Source organism: Heloderma suspectum, chromosome 2 (assembly GCF_057233095.1).
Source record: "Heloderma suspectum isolate Gila_16-S chromosome 2, 16-S_ref, whole genome shotgun sequence".
NCBI classification, from domain to species: domain Eukaryota; kingdom Metazoa; phylum Chordata; class Lepidosauria; order Squamata; family Helodermatidae; genus Heloderma; species Heloderma suspectum.
In genome coordinates, this window is record NC_139459.1 from 343,170,709 (window position 1) to 343,189,265 (window position 18,557).

The following is an 18,557-nucleotide window of genomic DNA, read 5'->3' on the forward strand; positions in this document are numbered from 1 at the left end:
GAGAAGGGGCGGCAGAGGAGGAGATGGCTAGATAGCATCACCGATGCAATGAATATGAACTTGAGCAGGACAGGAAGGCCTGGCGTGCTATGGCTCATGGGGTCACGAAGAGTCGGACACGATTGAACAACAACAACAACAAGGCTCCTAACTGGCATCACTGGCATGGGGGGGGGAGGCTTTTATTGCACAGCCACCCTGCCTCATTTCACAACCTTTGTGGGGGTCCAGCCAACGTTCCCTTCCATGTGTAACCCTCCCCCGTTTTCCCAGCCCTTCCATCTTTTTTTCTTACCCCCAAAACAAAAAAAGCCATTGTGGAGGAGAAGAGAGAATGCCTTCAGAACGGCTTTGTAGTGGGATTGCCAGGAGCCAGTTCTGGGGACCAAGAAGGCTTCCCTCTTTGCTATTCAGTTCAAAGGCTCTGGGGCTTCGAGAAAGCGGCAGCTGTTCGGAAGGAAGACGGAGGAGCCCTCCTCAGGGGGAAAGCTGACAGAAAACCACAACATTCCTCCCGTTGAGTATGAAGTAGGAAAGAGTAAAGAAAGGCGAGAAGAGTCAAGACCTGGCACCCGAGACAAAGACGCAAAGCGAGTAAACAGACAGTGCTGTAATGGGCTTCGCCGCTCGCCTCTGCTGCCGGCCTGCGCGTCTTCTGCTTGGTCTCCAGAAATGCTCGGGTCTCCGGGGGGTGGATTTGCGCGGGGACAAGTTCGCCAGGGCGCTCCAAGTCGAGACGCTTCCCAACTGCTCGCGGCAGGGCGTTATTCAATGGCATTATTCAATGCAGCGGCGCTACAGGTGCGGCTGGAACGTCTTGTCTTCGCCTCTAGTCCGTTGGGTGAGAATACCGGGTGACTTCACACAGCCTAACCCTCTCCACCACCACCACCACCTCTCTGCGCCGCCCTCCCCACTTCGGGTTGGAGCGTTACATCTTCCGAGCTCGCGGGGCAATTTGCAGGGATCGGTTTGCCCGAGCAGAAGGACATTAAGGGCGCAATCCTATGTATGTTTAGACAGAAAAAAAAAGTCCTACAGCTCCCAGCATCCCCAACTATGTTGGCTGGGGAATGCCGGGAGTTGTAGGACTCTTTTTCTGTCTAAACATGCATAGGATTGCGCCCTACGGTTCAGCCTTGCTCCCTGAGCGGTGGGCTGCCCGAGGAGCAGACAACGCAGCACCCGCTGCAGGCAGCCAGCCCCTTGCGTGGCTTTGACGTGGATACGAGAGACGGTTTCTCGTCGGCCACAGGATTAATCCCCCAGAGTGGATGGCTGAGACCTCCCGGCCGATCCCTTCCTATTCCGAGAGGGGCAGGTAGGCGATGACTTCCAGGTTCAAGGAGAGCGGAGCTTCTCCGTCGAGCACTGGGGGAATGCAAGGGAGAATTGGAAAAGGCGCCCAGGGGGAGCTGGAAGCCGTAAGGAAAGACAACGCCGCGAGGGGGGCGTCCTTGCGCCGCGTTGGTTCGGCGTTTCTGCCTGCACGATTAAGCTGCAGGGAAGGGCAGAGCCGCGGGCGAAGGACCTTCTCAAAAGGTAACGATCTTGGGGAAGCTTTGATTTGGCCCCTTCTTTTTTTCACGAGGGCTGTCCTGTCCTCCCCTGAAATCACTGGGTTTCTTCCTTTTTTCCACCCATTCCCTGCTGATTTTCCACCAGCCCTTTCGTCTTTTGAGCTGCCCGTCTCGAACTTTGTCCTAGGAGACGGGGTTTATGTATATGTGTGCAGATCCAGCCTCACTGATGGAAAGCCAACGAAACGGCACTGGTGAGAGCGGGCGAGCTCGGTGCCCGCATAAGGGTCGTGAGAATGGATATGACTCGCGTCGCTTTCTTTCTCCCTGTTTCACAAGCTTTCCAATGCCCTTCTCTTCCGGCCCCTTCATGTCGTTCTTTTGCCAGGATGTATCCAAGGAATAGTTTGTTTTCCAGTTCACTACACAGATTTGTGGTCCTTGTGTTGGTGTGTGTGCAGAATCGGGTCTACTGCCCAATTCCGAGTAAAAATGCCTTAGAATTGGTCTGTACATAGCGATGGCACTAGAAAACAGCGGAGTGGCCCAGAAGGAGCAAAACGCATGGGGGGGGGGGGTGAGCATGTGAAAAGTGTTTTTCCTTTAAGTAAACCCAGGGGTCCAGAAATTGAGGTCAGGTACTTTAGGGGAAGGGGGAAGTTAATATACCAGTTTTGCCAATAATCCCCAGTATATGAAGAAATGAACAAGGAACAGGGGACGTGCAATCCAAAATAAGCCCAGGGCTACTCATCATATACATCCATATCTGTCCCCTTCAAGATCCGCAATAATTCTCATCAATCAAAATGGCTGCTTTTGCGCAATGCTCCTTAACACGTGATGAGCCCACAGGACAACTGCAAAGGAACTGGGGATGCACACCCCAAACTGAGCTTTGGGCAACCACAAATCAGACACCCCCATGAGACGCCACTGCATCGCTTTCAGCCAATGCTTCATCTGGCCACCAGACAAGCATGTCCGCCCCCCACCCCGATAATAGTATATATCGACGTCAGCCGACTGACACATCCTCACTCTCGGGAAACTCGACGCAATTCAGTCTCCAGTGAGCAGTCCCATCATGAATCAGGAACTGCATGGTTGCAGCCCCAAAGAAGCTTTGGGACACCCTCAAAGACATGTCCACACATTCAATAAAAAGAAATGGCCCTTAAAAAAAAAAAAGATGGTTCCTGCTACTACTACCACACGCATATGATATCTAAAGAGTTGGCACGTCTGTTTGCCTCAGAACGTTGACTGGATAAAACATAAGTGGTTTATATGACTACGAGCAATCTAGTATTTCTTTAAATGAAGTCCACACGCATTTGGTCTGAATAACATGCATTTCAAATCACCAGTCTTCTCAGAATTTTGATTCATCAGCAGAGCCAGCTGTGCCCAACATTACCAAAGTGAAAGCACAATAGCGCTAATCTTCAGCCCTAGCAGTCATCTGCAGCATTAAGAACAAAGTTTGCAGCAGCTGAGAATAATAATACAACGGGAGAAATCTTGGCATGTGCAGCTTCTCTCGCACCTGTAAGAAACGGTACACTTCTCAAAGCCGCACCTCTAATTTCTGTATCCTCCTTCCTGACCTTCAAGGAGCCCAGGGCAGCATAGATGGGGTGCAAGTCCATTTTTATCCCCGTAACAGCCCTGTGAGGTAGGGCTAGGCTACTAGGAGACAGTGACCCGTCCAAGGCCACCGGTGCACTTTCTGGGCGCCCAGCAAGGATTTGAACAGGGATCTACCTGTCCACAGCTCTGGGAGGCAGGAAGGAGCCCTGGTCTCGCCATTCCAGTTCAATTTATCTGGACTGTGGGATTTGACAGATGTAGGCAAGCAGCGCGTGGAAAAGATGCAAGCGGGACTGCCTTTGCTTCCCGGCTAAGCCGCAGACGCACGGTAGCTCCCAGCTACGACCACCAGCAAAGGGACACCGAAACAGAGCAGGAACAGGCGAAGGTGGCCACACCAGGCTTCCAAAGGGGAGGGGAAGCAGCCATCCTATGGAGCAGAACAGTCAGCGTTTAACTTATAAAAAATGAGTGTTGGACCTGAGGTCACCCTGCGAGTTTCATGGCTAAAGAGAAATGTGAACACAGGTCCAGGCGCGACACTCTTATCATTCATTACGTGTCATGACATTACACTGCTGTGGTTTTTATGGGCTTTGGGGTTCCTCTCTCCCCGCCCTCACTCAGCCTCAGTTTCCCATCCAGAAAATGGGACCAATAGTGACTTCCCTCCCTATATGGTAAAAGCGAGCGCCACTGGGGAGCATTCCGAACATTGACAGGCAGCCGGAGTCCCCCCAGTGTAGACGCAGAAGCAAAATGCAAGTTTACGGTTGTCGCAGCCGCCGCTGTCAAGGCTGCCTGCCCTCACTGCCGCCGCCGCTGTTAGCTCCTGAGCCCTGGACGCGCGCTGGCTCTCGTTGCAGGGAAGGACTGGCGGCGGCGACGACGGAGGCGGTGGCGCAGCCGCGGGAGTGACCCCTGTTTGTCACCTCAGGTAAGCAGCTGGAGGCACTGGCGTGGCTGGGCCGGGGTGCCAAAGCTCTGAAGCGTGCCGGGCGCTTTGGAGAGCCCCTGACCGCTTCGGGTCTCTTCGCGCCCCCTCCGCTTCACCTCGGAAGGGGCCCCAAACGGGCCCCCTTTGACTCGGGGTTCGGGCCTCCGGCCAAGGCGGTGCACAGCCCTATTTTTTATGTACTTTGTTTCAGCTTCATTTGCATCCTTTAAAAAAAACCCAAAACCTATTTCAGTCTCCAAAGCCCTTCTATTCCGGCCTACCCCCTTTTGGGGGCATATTTATTGTAGTCTAGAATTGTCATTTGCTTATTTCTTTATTACGCTTTCGTCATGAAAGCTAGTGGCGAAATGTGAGCTGGGACAAATTACTTTCCCTCACCTTCGCTTCCACGCTGCATATACACACTGGCAGTTGCCTGATCAAATTCCGGGGTGCTTGCAAAGAATACTGAAGAAAATATATGCAAATCATTTTGACCACTCAGAAAGGTCCATAAGGTGTGTGTGTGTGTGTGTGTGAGGAGAGAGAGAGAGAGAGAGAGAGAGTATTGTTGTATTCTAGATGTGCTGGTTGGTTCCAGTTTCCTTAGACTCTCTAAGGGCACAATCCTATGCATGTTTAGACAGAAAAAAGTCCTACAATGCCCAGCATGCCGGGAACGCTGGGAGTTCCAAGACTTTTTTTTCTGTCTACAGACTATAGGATTGTGCTTTAAGAAATTGCTGCAGCAGCTGCCCACAAGAACAACTCAGATCTACAACGCTGAACGTGTGTGGCTGAAAATTAAGGACAAAAAAGCACGAGGAAAAGTCCTGTGTGAAAAATGAGGACGATCATTGCACAGGTCAGAAATAGAAACCAATTTATAAATTAGCTTCCCATGCAGAGATGGTAAAAAGTGAATACCACAGGACAGAAGTGTGTGGAATTTATCCAGAGGAAGGTAGAGAATCACTGGAAGTGCTGTAAGTTCCTTTAGATTTAGACCATGACAGAAACGCAAAAAGATAATGCAGCTAAATCAGGGATCCATAACCTTTTCTGCCCTGAGGGCCAAATCCAGTTCTGCCAGAGGTCCGGGACTATACATCCAGATGCACAGATGAACTTCTATGCCTCCTGGCCCCGCCCCCCACAATACATATCGGGACAAATACTAGGGTGCACTCCCCCTCACTCTCACATACAGTGGGGTGGACAACATCCTCCCCTCTCACTCTCTCTCACACACACTTAAGAACAAGACTAGAACAGCTGACTTTTGATGTTAGAAAATGTAATTTCAATTCTATGGGAATGGAGGAGAGAGGAGTGGGACAAGACCTGGTAGAATATTTGGAAGATGACTTTAAATCCTTTCTCGATCATGATCAGGGATATGTTGTAGCCAACTCTAGAATGAATAAATGGACAAATCTTAACAAGGGATGTTGTGTAAAGTGTAAGTTTTAGGGTGAAAGAAATCATAGTAAGAAAAATATGAGCTAGAGATATGTTTAATATTAATGATAGAGGAATTGACGTTCTTGCGGACTTGGACCCGTAGAAACGTTAAAAAGAAGGAAATATTTAACATCAGAGTTTGTTTATAGGAAATAAATGTTTGTTATCTGTTGGAGGATTCTATTTCATCTAAATATTTTAATGGGAAAAAAATAATGTCTTCAACTAGAAACAATTAATTAATTGAAACAGGTATTAGAAATCTTTGACAGCACAACCTTAGCTTTAGCTAATAACAACCATTGCCCCATGTTAACCAACTTGTTAATTAAAACTCCCCCCCGTTACTCTTATTTTTATTTCTTATTCTTTCTAAGAGAAACACAAACACAATAAAGATTTTTGTCACTTGTGAAAGGCGTAAATTCTGGAAATAAGCGTAAGAAATAAGCTAGGTCATTAAATACACAATCCTATATTGGAATTACTCTGATTGACAGGCTATTGGATTTCAAGGAAGCTGCGTTATACTGATACAACACCACATAGGCTGCTGGCAAAACAGATACAACAGCAGAATTCTACCAATAAACCATCTATTATACCCAGTTTGGAACAAAAAATAAGGAACTAAGAACAACTAACAAACATCAACATCGTGAATGGTAATGAAGAATGTCCTGCCCTGAGGCACATCCAATAATTTCACAGAACAAAGGGGAAAATATGGGGGGGGGGGAGGATGAAGCCTTTCTGTTAGCAGTGTTGGTGGGGGACGGGGGACCAGACGCTTTATCCTTCCAGGTGGTTAGAGAGTGGCTTGTGGCTGAGAATTGCCCTGCAGTGTGTCATACTAAACAACCCAGAGTGTCCGGCTTGGAACATCTCACTGACAGCCTACACACAGGTCGATTGTAGGTTGTTGATTGAAGCGGCACGTGTGCTGGAGGCAGAACCTCTCGATGTTGGCAGTTTGTGGGTAAAGAAACCCAAGATTGCCATTACTTGAGAGCCTTCCCTAAGAGCTGTTCAACAGTGGAACAGACTTCCATGGGAGAGACTGAGCTCTCCTTGATCCTGCATTGAGCGCAGGTTGGACTAGATCAGCTCTTCGATTTTATGGTTCTATGATTCCCTCGCTGTCTAATGCTGCAATACTATGCACACTTACTTGGGATAAACCCCACTGAACTCAGTGGGACTTACTTCTGGGTAAGTATGAGCAGGATTAAGTTGTAAATAGTGGTGGCATCAGAAAAAATAATTGGGGGCACAGAAGGGGCAAAAGTAATTGGGTGGGGTGAGCATGTGAAAAGAGCCTTTCTTTAAGTAACTATGGGGGTCGAAGATGGGGACAGATAGGGCTTGCCACTAATAGTTAATCCATGCAGGAAAGTGACCCACATTTGCTCATCTCTCTCAAATCTTTAAGACCTCCCCATTTCCCACCTTTCTTTCACTTCCAAAGAAAGGATAAATAGGGATATCATGCCAGTAGACAAATAATTTCACATAATGGGACCTATAGCAAGCAACAGAATTCTACACGTCAAGTAACCATACCCATTTTCTTGTCATAAAATGCATAAACAAGTTCCCTTTCCCCTCTTTTCTCCTTCCATTTTACTGACGTTTAATTTTCCCACCTCAGATGTCTTGAAAGACCAGACCTCTACTGACTACAGCCAGGACACCCTCCACCCTACCGCCTTGCTAAGATGGACAAAGAAGCAAATCCTCAGGCTTCTTCCCAAGATGGACCAAACAGTAAACCAATGTAAGATCGGGAGAAATTGGACCCTTTCACCTCCAGCAGTTTCTGCACCTAAAAGCAGCTGAAAACAGGCATTGTAAGTTTTCTGAGCAATAAGAGAAAGATACGCGGGGAGAATTATCAACAACCTCCGATACGCAGACGATACCGCCCTAATGGCAGAAAGCGAAGAGGATCTCAAGAGCCTCTTGTTGAGGGTGAAAGAGGAGAGTGCAAAAGCTGGTTTGCAACCCAACATTAAGAAAACGAAGATCATGGCATCTGGCCCCATCACTTCCTGGCGTATGGAAGGGGAAGAAATGGAAGCAGTGACAGATTTTATTTTCTTGGGCTCCGATGCAATGAATATGAACTTGAGCACGCTCCGGGAGAGAGCGCAGGACAGGAAGGCCTGGCGTGCTGTGGTCCACGGGGTCACGAAGAGTCGGACACGACTGAACGACTGAACAACAAGTACCCATCTCTGTTGTCCATGCAGATGCAGATGCAGCCTTGAATGGGAAAATGGCACAGGGAATTGTACCCTTAAAGGCAGCCTAAAAATAATCCTTTCAAATAAATAAATAAATAAATAAATTTAAATAAATAAAAAAATTAAAAGACCAAAATTGCCCCAAACATAAAGTAAAATAAAAGATAAAGTTTTAAGAATGACTCTACACTCTGCTCTTCTAATCCAGGTATCCTGGATCATCACAGTCAGACCCCTGGTCCATCTAGCTCAGTACTGACTACTTTGGAGCTCTCCGGGGGTTCAGAGAAGGGTGTTTCCCAGTGCTACCTGTCAATGCCAGGGATTGGAGTTGGGATTTTTAGCAGGCAGAGTATGTGTAGCAGGCAGAGTATGTGTTTTTAGCAGGCAGAGTATGTGTTCTGCCACTGTTCTCTCCCTTAAAATCATCACCATCCATTTTAGTAGCTTAGACTCAAAGAATAGCATTGATTTTGATCCTATAACTTGCTACAGGAAGCACAGATACTGGAGAACCAATGGAAATAAGCTCTGGAGAAGGAATTGTAGCTATTGAAGAACATATAGAAATGCACTAATGCTGTGAACTTTGGAGCACTGTGAACATCATGGTCTAAAGACTGACACTACTGTTGGCAGGGCAAAAGCCAGCACAGCTGCCAGCAGTGCACACGGATCCGGGGACGCAGATGAGGCGTGTTCGCAAAACCACAGAGCGCGCAGCGACCTCCTTGGCCGGACTCCCCGGACCAGAGGCAGCGAGCGCTGAAACCGCGTTCCCCTCTCTCTCTCCGTCCCTCACACACTGGGCGCAGAGGAAGCGGCATGACCGAGCCGTTTGGCAAGGGGGTCTGGGAGGGTACACGTGTATGTCCTACGATCACTCGTCTGCGTTCGTAACGCCTGCCTGGACTTCGTTTTAAGCCAGCCCAGCGTGGTTTGGCACAACGCTGAGCAGTCCAAAGATGCTGAGCCGCCGACGCCTCGCAAACGAACGCACGGTCGAAACACCTGTGAACTGATCTTGACAGCAACGCAACACGTCCCTAATTCGACGTGGCTTGCCTGCAGTAAGTCCAGACAGGCTGAGTCCCAGTAGCAGAAACATTTGTCTGACCCCATCCTGTGTATACCAAGTCCGTCAGCTCCAGACTCTCGCACGCCTTCAGGGTTCTCTTATACTTGAAAAGCTGCATACGACTGAGATGGAGCAGACTTGAGACCACTGAACGGAGTTCGGGAGTTTTCTCTGCCTAAACATGCATAGGAATGCCATACTTGCCATTTACTTGTGCAGGGCTGAGTCCAGGACCACTGTAATTTTGTAACCATTTTACTTGTCATTTGTCTAACATTTTACTTGAGCAGGGCTGAGTCCAAAACCAATGCAAAAACTTCTTTTATTACTGTACTTGTCATTGATTTATCTATTTACCATGTGGTTACTTCTCATTTGTCATTTTCTTTGTACAGAGCTGTCTCCCAGCCAACATACTCTCCCCCCGCCCCATTTCACTGGTCTTTTTTTTGGTCATTTTTCTTGAGCAGGGAAAGTCCACAACCAACGGGGAAAATATATTTTTACAGTGTTACTTGTCATTTATTGCATTTTTTTTACCATGTTACCTGTCATTTCTTTAGCATTTTACTTGACAGTGCTGAGTCGAAACCAATGCAATTTATTTTACCAATGTATTTCTCATTTTTATTTATTTATTTATTTCTATCCCACCCAATAGCCGAAGCTCTCTGGGCGGTTCACAAAAATTAAATCCAAACAACACACAATAAAACAATTTAAAATATATAGAACATTAAAACCACCATATAACAATATAACCACAATAAAACTTAGCAGCAGTGCAGAAGTTTAAAATACAGATTTAAAACCGCAAAGATAAAAATTTAGAAGGCTAAAATGCTAAAATGCCTGGGAAAATAAAAAGGTCTTCACCTGGCGCCGAAAGGAATACAATGTAGGAATACACATTTTACTTGTGTAGAGCTGGGTCCACAAACAATTTAATTTTGTTTACAATGTTTAGGTCTGGCTACAACCTGTATTTGGTTGCCTTACTACTAATAAAGTGAAAGTTAAAGTATTTACCATGTTACTTGTATCTCATTTGTAATTTTAGTTGTACGGAGCTGTCTCCACAGCCAATGTCTTTTTTTTTTTTTTACCCTTTTACTTATCATTTATTTATCATTTTACATGAGCAGGGCTGTATCCACAACCAATGTAAGTTTTGTTGCCATATTACTTGTAATTTATCATTTTCCAGGTGCAGGGCCGAGTCCACAACCAATGTAAAAAAATTTTATTTTTACCATGTTATTTGTCATTCATTTATCATTTTACTTGAGCAGGCATGTCCACAACAAATGGAATTTCTTTTTATAGTTTTACTTGTCATTTATTTATTATTTTAGTTAAGCAGGGCTGAGTCCACAACTAATGGAGAAAGTAGCATTTTTATACCATGCTACTTGACATTTATTTATCATTTACGTGATCAGGGCTGAGTCCACAACCAATGTAAAAATTTTTTTTTTTACTAGGTTGGTAGTTATTTCTCATTTGACTGGAGCAGAGATGAGTTCACATCTAGTAGACTGACACTACTGTTGGCAGGGCAAAAGCCAGCAGCCCCCGATCTGCTAAACTTCAGCAAAGCAGCTGCATCATGTGCCTTCAAACCATATTTGACCAAATATGCAAATGACCAACACCAGTATCTTCAAAAAAAAAGTTGTAATATATGCATTTAAAAAAAGTTTTTTTTTTCAAAATAAAAGGAAATTTTAAAATGAGGAAAAAATTATCACCTGGCATCTCAGGAGTTACTGTTGAAGAGTCATCTGGCTTTGGGGTGGGCAGAGAATACCAGTCAGTCCTGCCCTCTTGCAGCCACTGGGTGCATGAGTGGGGCAGGGTTGCACCTGGTGAAGGAGGAGGTGCAGTCTGCATCCATGGCTAGCTGCACACACCTCACACACCTTGGGGCGGAGAGGCCCAGAGTTCCATTAAGGGCAAGAAGACCACTCCCCAGAAGCAGTTGGATTCAGCCTGGTTACACCGAGGATCATTGTGGAGCAGAGGGCGAGTGGGTTGGACAGAGAACATAAGAAGAGCCCTGCTGGATCAGACCGAGGGTCCATCTAGTCCAGCATTTTGTTCACACAGTGGCCAACCAGCTGCCCACAGGAAACCCACAAGCAGGACACGAGCGCAACAGCACCCTCCCACCCATGTTCCCCAGCAACTGGTGTACATAGGCATGCTGCCTCTGATACTTGAGGTGGCATGTAGCCATCAGGACTAGTAGCCATTGATAGCCTTCTCCTCCAGAAATTTCTCTAACCCCTTTTCACAGCCATCCAAATTGGTGGCCACCACTACTTCTTGTAGCAAATTCCATAGTTCATGCGCTGTGTGAAGAAGTACTTCACTATCTTTTCTGAATCTCCCACAGATCATCTTCATGAGATGATCCTGGGTTCTATTGTTATGAAAGAGGGAGAAAAGTGTATCATTATCCTCATTCTCCCCATCATGCATAATTCTGTACACCTCTGTCATCATGTCTCCCTTTGCTAGCCCTTTTCCCCAAGCTAAACAAGGAGGTCAAATCAGTCCATCCTAAAGGAAATCAACCCTGACTGCTCATTGGAAGGACAGATCCTGAAGCTGAAGCTCCAATATTTTGGCCACCTAATGCGAAGAGAAAACTCCCTGGAAAAGACCCTGATGCTGGGAAAGACTGAAGGCAAAAGGAGAAGGGGACGGCAGAGGATGAGATGGCTAGATAGCATCACTGATGCAATGAATATGGACTTGAGCACGCTCCGGGAGAGAGGACAGGAGAGGAAGGCCTGGCGTGCTGTGGTCCATGGAGTCACGAAGAGTCGGACACGACTGAACGACTGAACAACAACAACAAACAATCCCAGCTGTTATCATCATCTTCCCTCTGAGGAGAGTCGCTCCAGCCTCTTTACCATTTTAGTTGCCCTTTTCTGCACTTTTTCCAGCTCTACAATATCTTTTTTAAGGTACATTATCTTTTTCTTTTTCTTTTAGCAGCAGCAGCAGCAGCAGCAGCCTAGCAAGGCCCTAAGGCAGGAATAAGCAATCCAGGCAGAGGATATGGTGTGGCTCGCTAGTTGAATATGTGGTGGATCAAGGGACCGCAGAGGATGCCCATGCGGGGGCGGGGGGAGTACAGCCCACGGAGGGACGTTTGCAGGGTTCATGCACTCTTCTTAAGTCTCATTCATTTCTATGGGTCTACTCAAAGCAGAGCCTATGTTGGATTTTATTCTACATGCCCATAAACCCCTGTCAGGGAGAGAGATGATGTGCGGCAGCTTTCCCCAACCGGGTGCTCTAGCTGGCTGGGGGATTCTGGGAGTTGTAGTCCAACACATCTGGAGGGCACCAGGGTGGAGAAGGCTGATACATAGGCTAGCCAGCCCCCCAGTCTCTCTGTCAAGTCAGCAGAAGAGGAGAACAGGGATTCAGCCTAGCCGTTGGAAAACCAACTCGGGTGACAGTGCGCCTGGACTGGCCAAGCCCCACAGGGTGAAATCTAACATGAGTCCTACTGAGAGTAGACCCATGGAAATGAATGGGACTGGACTTAATCGCGATTAACTTAAGCCCCATTCATTAGAAGGGCTCCAACTCTACCTAGAACTTACGTTGGATTTTACCACAGAAAGCATCCTGCTCGATGATACGAGGCATATGCGTATGTAGTGGGCGGTAGCCAACGGGGCTGCTTTGGGGCTTATAAAAATAACCCGAGTCAATCAGGGCAGGGCAGTGGACCTCTGCTGGCCTGTCTCGATCTGGAAACGGGTGTTTCAGCTGATTTCCCGGGTCGTGTATATATGTGTTTTTGAGTGTATGCCGTTGTGTAGAGTACATGCACAAAAAAGAGAGAATGCAAACACAGTAAACTATTTAACTGCTGAACTTCTAACATATGAAGGAGGAAAGGGCGGGTAAATTGTAATTTAGGATGCAGTCCTACACCCAGTTACCTAGGTGCCCCAAGGGATTTACTTCTGAGTAAACTTGTATGGGATTCCGCTGTATTATCTAGCTACATTTCATAACCATACATTTCATAAATGAAGCGATTACTACAGTGATTATTTTTCTTGCTAGTAATTTTCGATGCCACTTCTTTATCAGCCTCTCCTCCCTCTTTAAAATTATTTATCCGTCTTCCTAGATTTGAATGTAACATGTCAATTTGGCTTTCCTCTCTACGTTCCGCATTTCTAGCATCCATTCTTGGACAATCGGGAATACGCCGGAGTATCGGGAGTAACTGACTAAGCTTGCAATTTGGGATCATGTAAAATAGTAGTAACTCTTCTTTAGGAGTATCAAATAAAGAAGCCTAAAGAAATAGCCTTAGATCCAAAGCCAATTCCGTAAAACATCTTTTTATTCTTTTGTAATACTTTCCCCAAAACAAGGTGAGAACCCCAACAACATTAAAAACAACTCCAATTTCCTTAATGCGTTTCCAGCATTCAGTTTCCTGATTCATAATAATGCTATTCATCTTATTTGGGGTATTCCAGATTAGGCATGTATTTTTATACAGTTTTCTTTTAAAGTTGAGTGGGGAATATAAGAGTCTAATCCGTCTCCACACAAATTCTAAAATGCATTTGATCATAATTCTGAACATAATGTATTCCCCCCACCTCTGGATGTGCAACACACTTCGTTTCATTGAGTTTGATCATTACAGATGATCTTGACACCCTTAAAAAAGTTTGTTAAAAAAACTAGACATTGAAATTAATTCGGTTCTCCATATTTATATTTATTTATATATATAATATATAAATAAATATAAATTTATTTATATATTATATAAATAAATATTATAATATTTATATATCACTCCACATCAAAGATTTCAGAGCAGTGAAAAACAAGATAAAAGAATAAAACCGCATAATTAAAACAATTAAAACATTTTAAAAGAACATATTCTTTTGCAGTGGGAGCAGAAATTGAGAGAAGAGGCAATTGTGTTGGGTGGAATATGGGCCACATTTACTTCATCATTAACCAAAATCTGCAAAAGGGGGAAAACTGATCGTGCGGGAGGCTGACTCACTCTGTGGGGTCAGGCATCCGACTAGGGCAATACACTTTGCCTTGAGACAGGAGTGGTCAGGTATTCCCACTCCTTCCCTAAGCCACACCTTCAAGTGCGGAAGGCAGCCTTTTGGGAACACCGCCCCCCACTGCCCCACAGCTCCGAGTGGATGAACCAGGTTGGCCCCAGAAGCCATCCTTATTCTGCCCCTAGGCCACACACCCCTAAGTGACACGCATCCGGAACGGATAGTCAGGGTAAGGGTGCCTCAAGGTGCCCACCAGCCCCTAATCCAAATGGTCATTTGCCCCATATCCCTGGCCGACCAAACACCAACCAGATGTGACCAGATTAACCGGCCTCAACTTCACTCCACCTCCTGCCCCTCAGTAGAGAGTAGGCGAAAAATACACCAGCAACGCCAATCAGTTGGTGAAAAAAAAGCCTATTCACCGCCCATCCCCCGCAAAGAGCGACTAGCTAGCTCATCCTATACTGAAATAGGGAGGGGGGCGCAGCCCGAAGGAAACAGGGTGAGTTGGGTCAGAGCATGCTGATAAGCCTTCCGCTCCAATCTCTTCACAGCCGCGAGGCCGCAACGTGTAACCTTTCGGTCTCGCAAAAGGCGTTTCGGTCCTCTCAGCAGAGGGATCATAGTAAATATCATTCTCACAGAGAGTTGGGCATCTAGCCTTTTGAAGTCCCTTCCCACTGTGTGATCCCATTATTCTCTATAACCTTTTGTTTAAAACTTCATTGTAATTCGTATATATTCAAGTAACAGCCTATTGTCTTCGTTTTCTTCCAGATGCTGCCCTTGCCTCCGCTTCTACGCGGTCTATATACACCTTGTGAGTTTTCTCCCATCCCTTCCCACAAACAGCCCCCTTGAGACAGACTAAAACAACGTGGTGGTCTGGACAGGAAAGGAAGGTTTCTCCTAGTGTACCAGTAACTCCTGGTGGTGGGGTGTATTTGAGGTGGCCCAAGGCTTATTTTGGGATACAACCTGTACCTTATTTGTAAGTGCAGTCTGGGTTCATCACCTGTTACAGCGAGTTGGAGGGAAGTCAGAGTGGAGAAGGTTTGGGGCAGCAGAGGTTGCTGGTGTCTGTTGAAGGGGACAGACTCCTCACCAGGAAGGCGTGTGTGATTTGCAGACACAGGTGGCAAGAAAGAGGGGAGGCACAGGTATTGGACTGAACGGCTTACATTCTCCTCCTCCTCTCCATTTTATCCTCACAACAACAACCCTGTGAGGTGGGTTGGGCTGAGAGTCTGTGACTGGCCCAAAGTCACCCAGTGAGCTTCCATGGCCGAGTGGGGACTAGAACCCAGATCGCTGGGCTCCCAGTCCAGCGCTCTCACCACTACACCACACTGACATGATCTCCCTCCTTCTGCAGTGCCACATTTTCTGGGTGAGAAGGGACCCTTTTCTGTGTCACCCCGACCTGGGGCCACACAGCTCCGAGTGAGTGAGCCGAGTCAGCCCCCCAAAGTGGCCAGGATCTTGTCCACGGGTCTCAGAGCCCTGAGTGGCAAGGCTCTGGAAAACCAGTCACCATAAATGTGCCTCTGGGTGCTCACCTACCCTATACAGTACCTGGTTTTCCCACACTTTCCTGCCAAGGGAAATGTGACCAATTAACCTCACAAAACTGCCCCCCCCCATTCCTGTTGCAGCTTTTGTACAGGTTCAGTTGCAGGAAAAGTGTGATATGGGTGGATGGGTGGACCCCCGCCAAATGCCTCCCATAGGTTCTGAGCTCTCCCCTGCTGGCCTTCCTCCCAGGCCTCCTGCTGCACCACTTATCCAACCATCCAAACAGTGCCAAAGATCCTCTGGCTGGAGCACTTCGGTAAAATCCTACAAAAGTGCAACTTAGAGTAGACCCACTGCAATGAATGGGACATGAGCTAGTCATGTCTAACTTAAGTCCCATTCATTTCAGGGGTCTACTCTAAGTAGGACTTATGAGAGATTTTACCCCTTGCCCCCAGCTTCTAGGGCACAGGTAGGCAATACGCACCTGGCCTTTTTTGTGGCCCTCACCACCCCCACCCTCACTGCTGAGTTTGCTACCAAATGTTGGTGGCACAGTAGCAAAAAAAAAAAAAAAGCGGGGGGGGGGAGCTGCCTCACATTTCAGTGGTCTGGTGTTTGGGGCCAGCAAGCCCCAACTAACACCTCAGCGGCCCGGTAAGAATATTCTCCTCATTTTTAATTCCACTTCTTTGGTTTATTTTTACAGAAGACATTTAAAGTGCATATACTGATCATTTTGAAGGCACATGAAAATTTGAAGGCACGTGTTACAGGTGGTGAAGCGAAGCAGGTCTGGGACTGGTGAATGCTGGAAGAGCTGCCTTTTGCTTTGCCAGCACCACATCCGGAAGGCTTTAGTGCATGGCACTCCCAGTGTCGCGAAGCTGGCAGTGCTAGTCCATTTCCATCGGTTCTTCAATATCTGCAAGTCCTTCTCCAGCGTAGTCCTCATCCATTGGTTCTTCACTGGCATTGCTCTGAGCCAAGGTTAGAGTTGGATGCGTCCTTGGTCTGAGCAGCTTCATTGAAAGGTTTCCATTCTCCATCCACTGGATATGGACAGAACTGGCATGCTCTAAAATACCTATATAAGCTTCAAACAGAACAAAAGCAGAGTAAAAACCAGCAACACAAAAAGATCTAAAATCCAACCGCACATTTCAAAACACAACTGAAGGCTAAAAAGCTTGGGACAATAGAGTGGTCTTCACCAGGTGCTGAAAAGACCACAGCGTAGGCGCCATTCCACATGAGCCTCTCTGGGGAGGGCCTTCCATAACCTTGTCGAGACTGAAAACACCCTCTCCTAGCTACACTCCTCACCTCATTTGGTGGGGGCACCTGGAGGAGGGCCCCGAAGATGATTTTAGGGTCCAGGCAGGTATATATGGGAGGAGACTATCCTTATAACATGAAAACGGATCCTGTCTTTGGCATCCAATCTTATATAAGTAGCTTAATTCGGGGCATGTGGATCCCATCCTGTCTCTTAAGAATGTATTATCATTATCATTATATTTATATCCCACCTTTTCCCCAATACTGGGACTCACGGTGGCTTCACAACATTAAAAACCTATACAGTTAAAACATATAAATAGAAATATATAGAAAAGTTAAAAATATAATTAAATCATCAGTGATATTATATAAGATTTTGTATAATTATATACAATATAATTAAATATCAATAATACACCAACAAACATGGGGCTCCCAGGTTTGCTCCCCTTTCCCAGGGTTGGTCTACACTTAGCACCTAGAGCATCCTCTAGGCTATTACCCACTCACTAACGGCTGGCATAAAATGTCTGACTGTTGTACCTTAAGAAAACCTGCACACATCCTTTCCAACCGCAGATAACAATGATGAATGGGGAATGGGAGTTGTGTGCCCCACAATAAGCTTTGGGCTGTGCCAGACCGTATATCCACACGTCCTGCAGAGTGTCTTCAGCAGCAAGGGTGGGCAGAAGGTAGATCTCCGGATGTTTTGGAACTGAACTCCCAGAGGCTCCTGCCTGCATGGCTGAGGGTCAGGGATGCTGGGAGTCAAAGTCTAACACGCCTGGAGATCTACCTTCTGCCCACCCCGTTCTACAAGATGGCAGTGAGTCTTGTCTGGCCCTAAGTGCCAGGGCACTGCCAAGCATGGTGCACCGAGCCCCTAGTCCCCACAATGCATCCAAGAGAATAAGGAATTGGGTCTCCATCTCCACTCCACACTGAGCTTGGGCCACCTTGAACCATGCATGGGGCTTGAGCTAGAGCTGAATATAGAAGGAGGAGAACCATCCCCAGATGCTGAACTTGGCCCTAGGGGCTGACCCAAGGACTACACTTTGGCTTACCATTAGAAAGCTCCAGCTGGATCACAGAATATTCGTGAGGCTTGAATCCAGCTTGGCCTGCAACAAAGCAACAGCTTCAAGCACCAGGGAGAGTACCTGCAGAACTCGGGGCTCCCGAGCAGCCCCCTGCCATTTCTTGAAGACAAGGAGTGAAATGCTGAGCTGAGTGCTCACCGTTTCCCCTCCAAGTCATCCACCAGCAACTGAGCCTCACTCTGCCAGATCTGAGTTTAGCAAGTGAAACATGCTTTCTCCAGCCCCTCATTACTGGGGCTATATTGGAGAAACTCAGCCATCTGGTTTCTCCCGACCCACCGAGAAGCTGAATCCAAAACCAACCGAAGTAGGAAAGGACATTGATCTTGAGGGCTCTGTCCTTCAGTGGAGATTCCATCTCTCCTGGGCCTGGATTATACTGGGGCATCACAGCAATTCTCTTTATCCTCCCACCCACTCTGCAGTGCCGGAGAGGCGGTTTTATTCTCTTGCTCTGAGGCTAGGCAAGGGCATAGTGTCGCTGTTGCTCAGTAGGTATGATGGATTTAATTCCAAACAAGGGCAGAACCCTTCCCAATAGCTCAGGGCACTGGGTGGTGGTGTTTACTACCTCCTTCTCTTCCACAACCTTTGCTGCCGTTAGCTGGCTTCCATTTTTGTCTGTCTTGGCAAGAAGCACAATGATTTGCTCCTTTGTCCATCTTGGCAAAACTGATGTGGAGTGTGTTCTGGCCGTAGTCAACAGATGCCTCAGCGCCGGGGCCCCTGA

The 18,557-nt window shown here is 46.9% G+C and overlaps 1 protein-coding gene across 1 annotated transcript in view; it reads right to left on the reverse strand.

Annotated features, from left to right (window-relative positions):
• Positions 1-16,117: 16,117 nt before the first annotated feature.
• LOC146355296 (uncharacterized) overlaps positions 16,118-18,557 on the reverse strand; it is a 71,913-nt gene continuing 69,473 nt past the window's right edge. The window contains exons 4-6 of the mRNA XM_084830433.1: positions 18,399-18,553; positions 17,792-17,848; positions 16,118-16,533 (exon numbers count right to left, since the gene is read on the reverse strand). Coding sequence (XP_084686559.1) covers positions 16,334-16,533; positions 17,792-17,848; positions 18,399-18,553 — 412 coding nt within the window. The 3' untranslated portion in view covers positions 16,118-16,333. The remainder of the gene's footprint in view (positions 16,534-17,791; positions 17,849-18,398; positions 18,554-18,557) is intronic.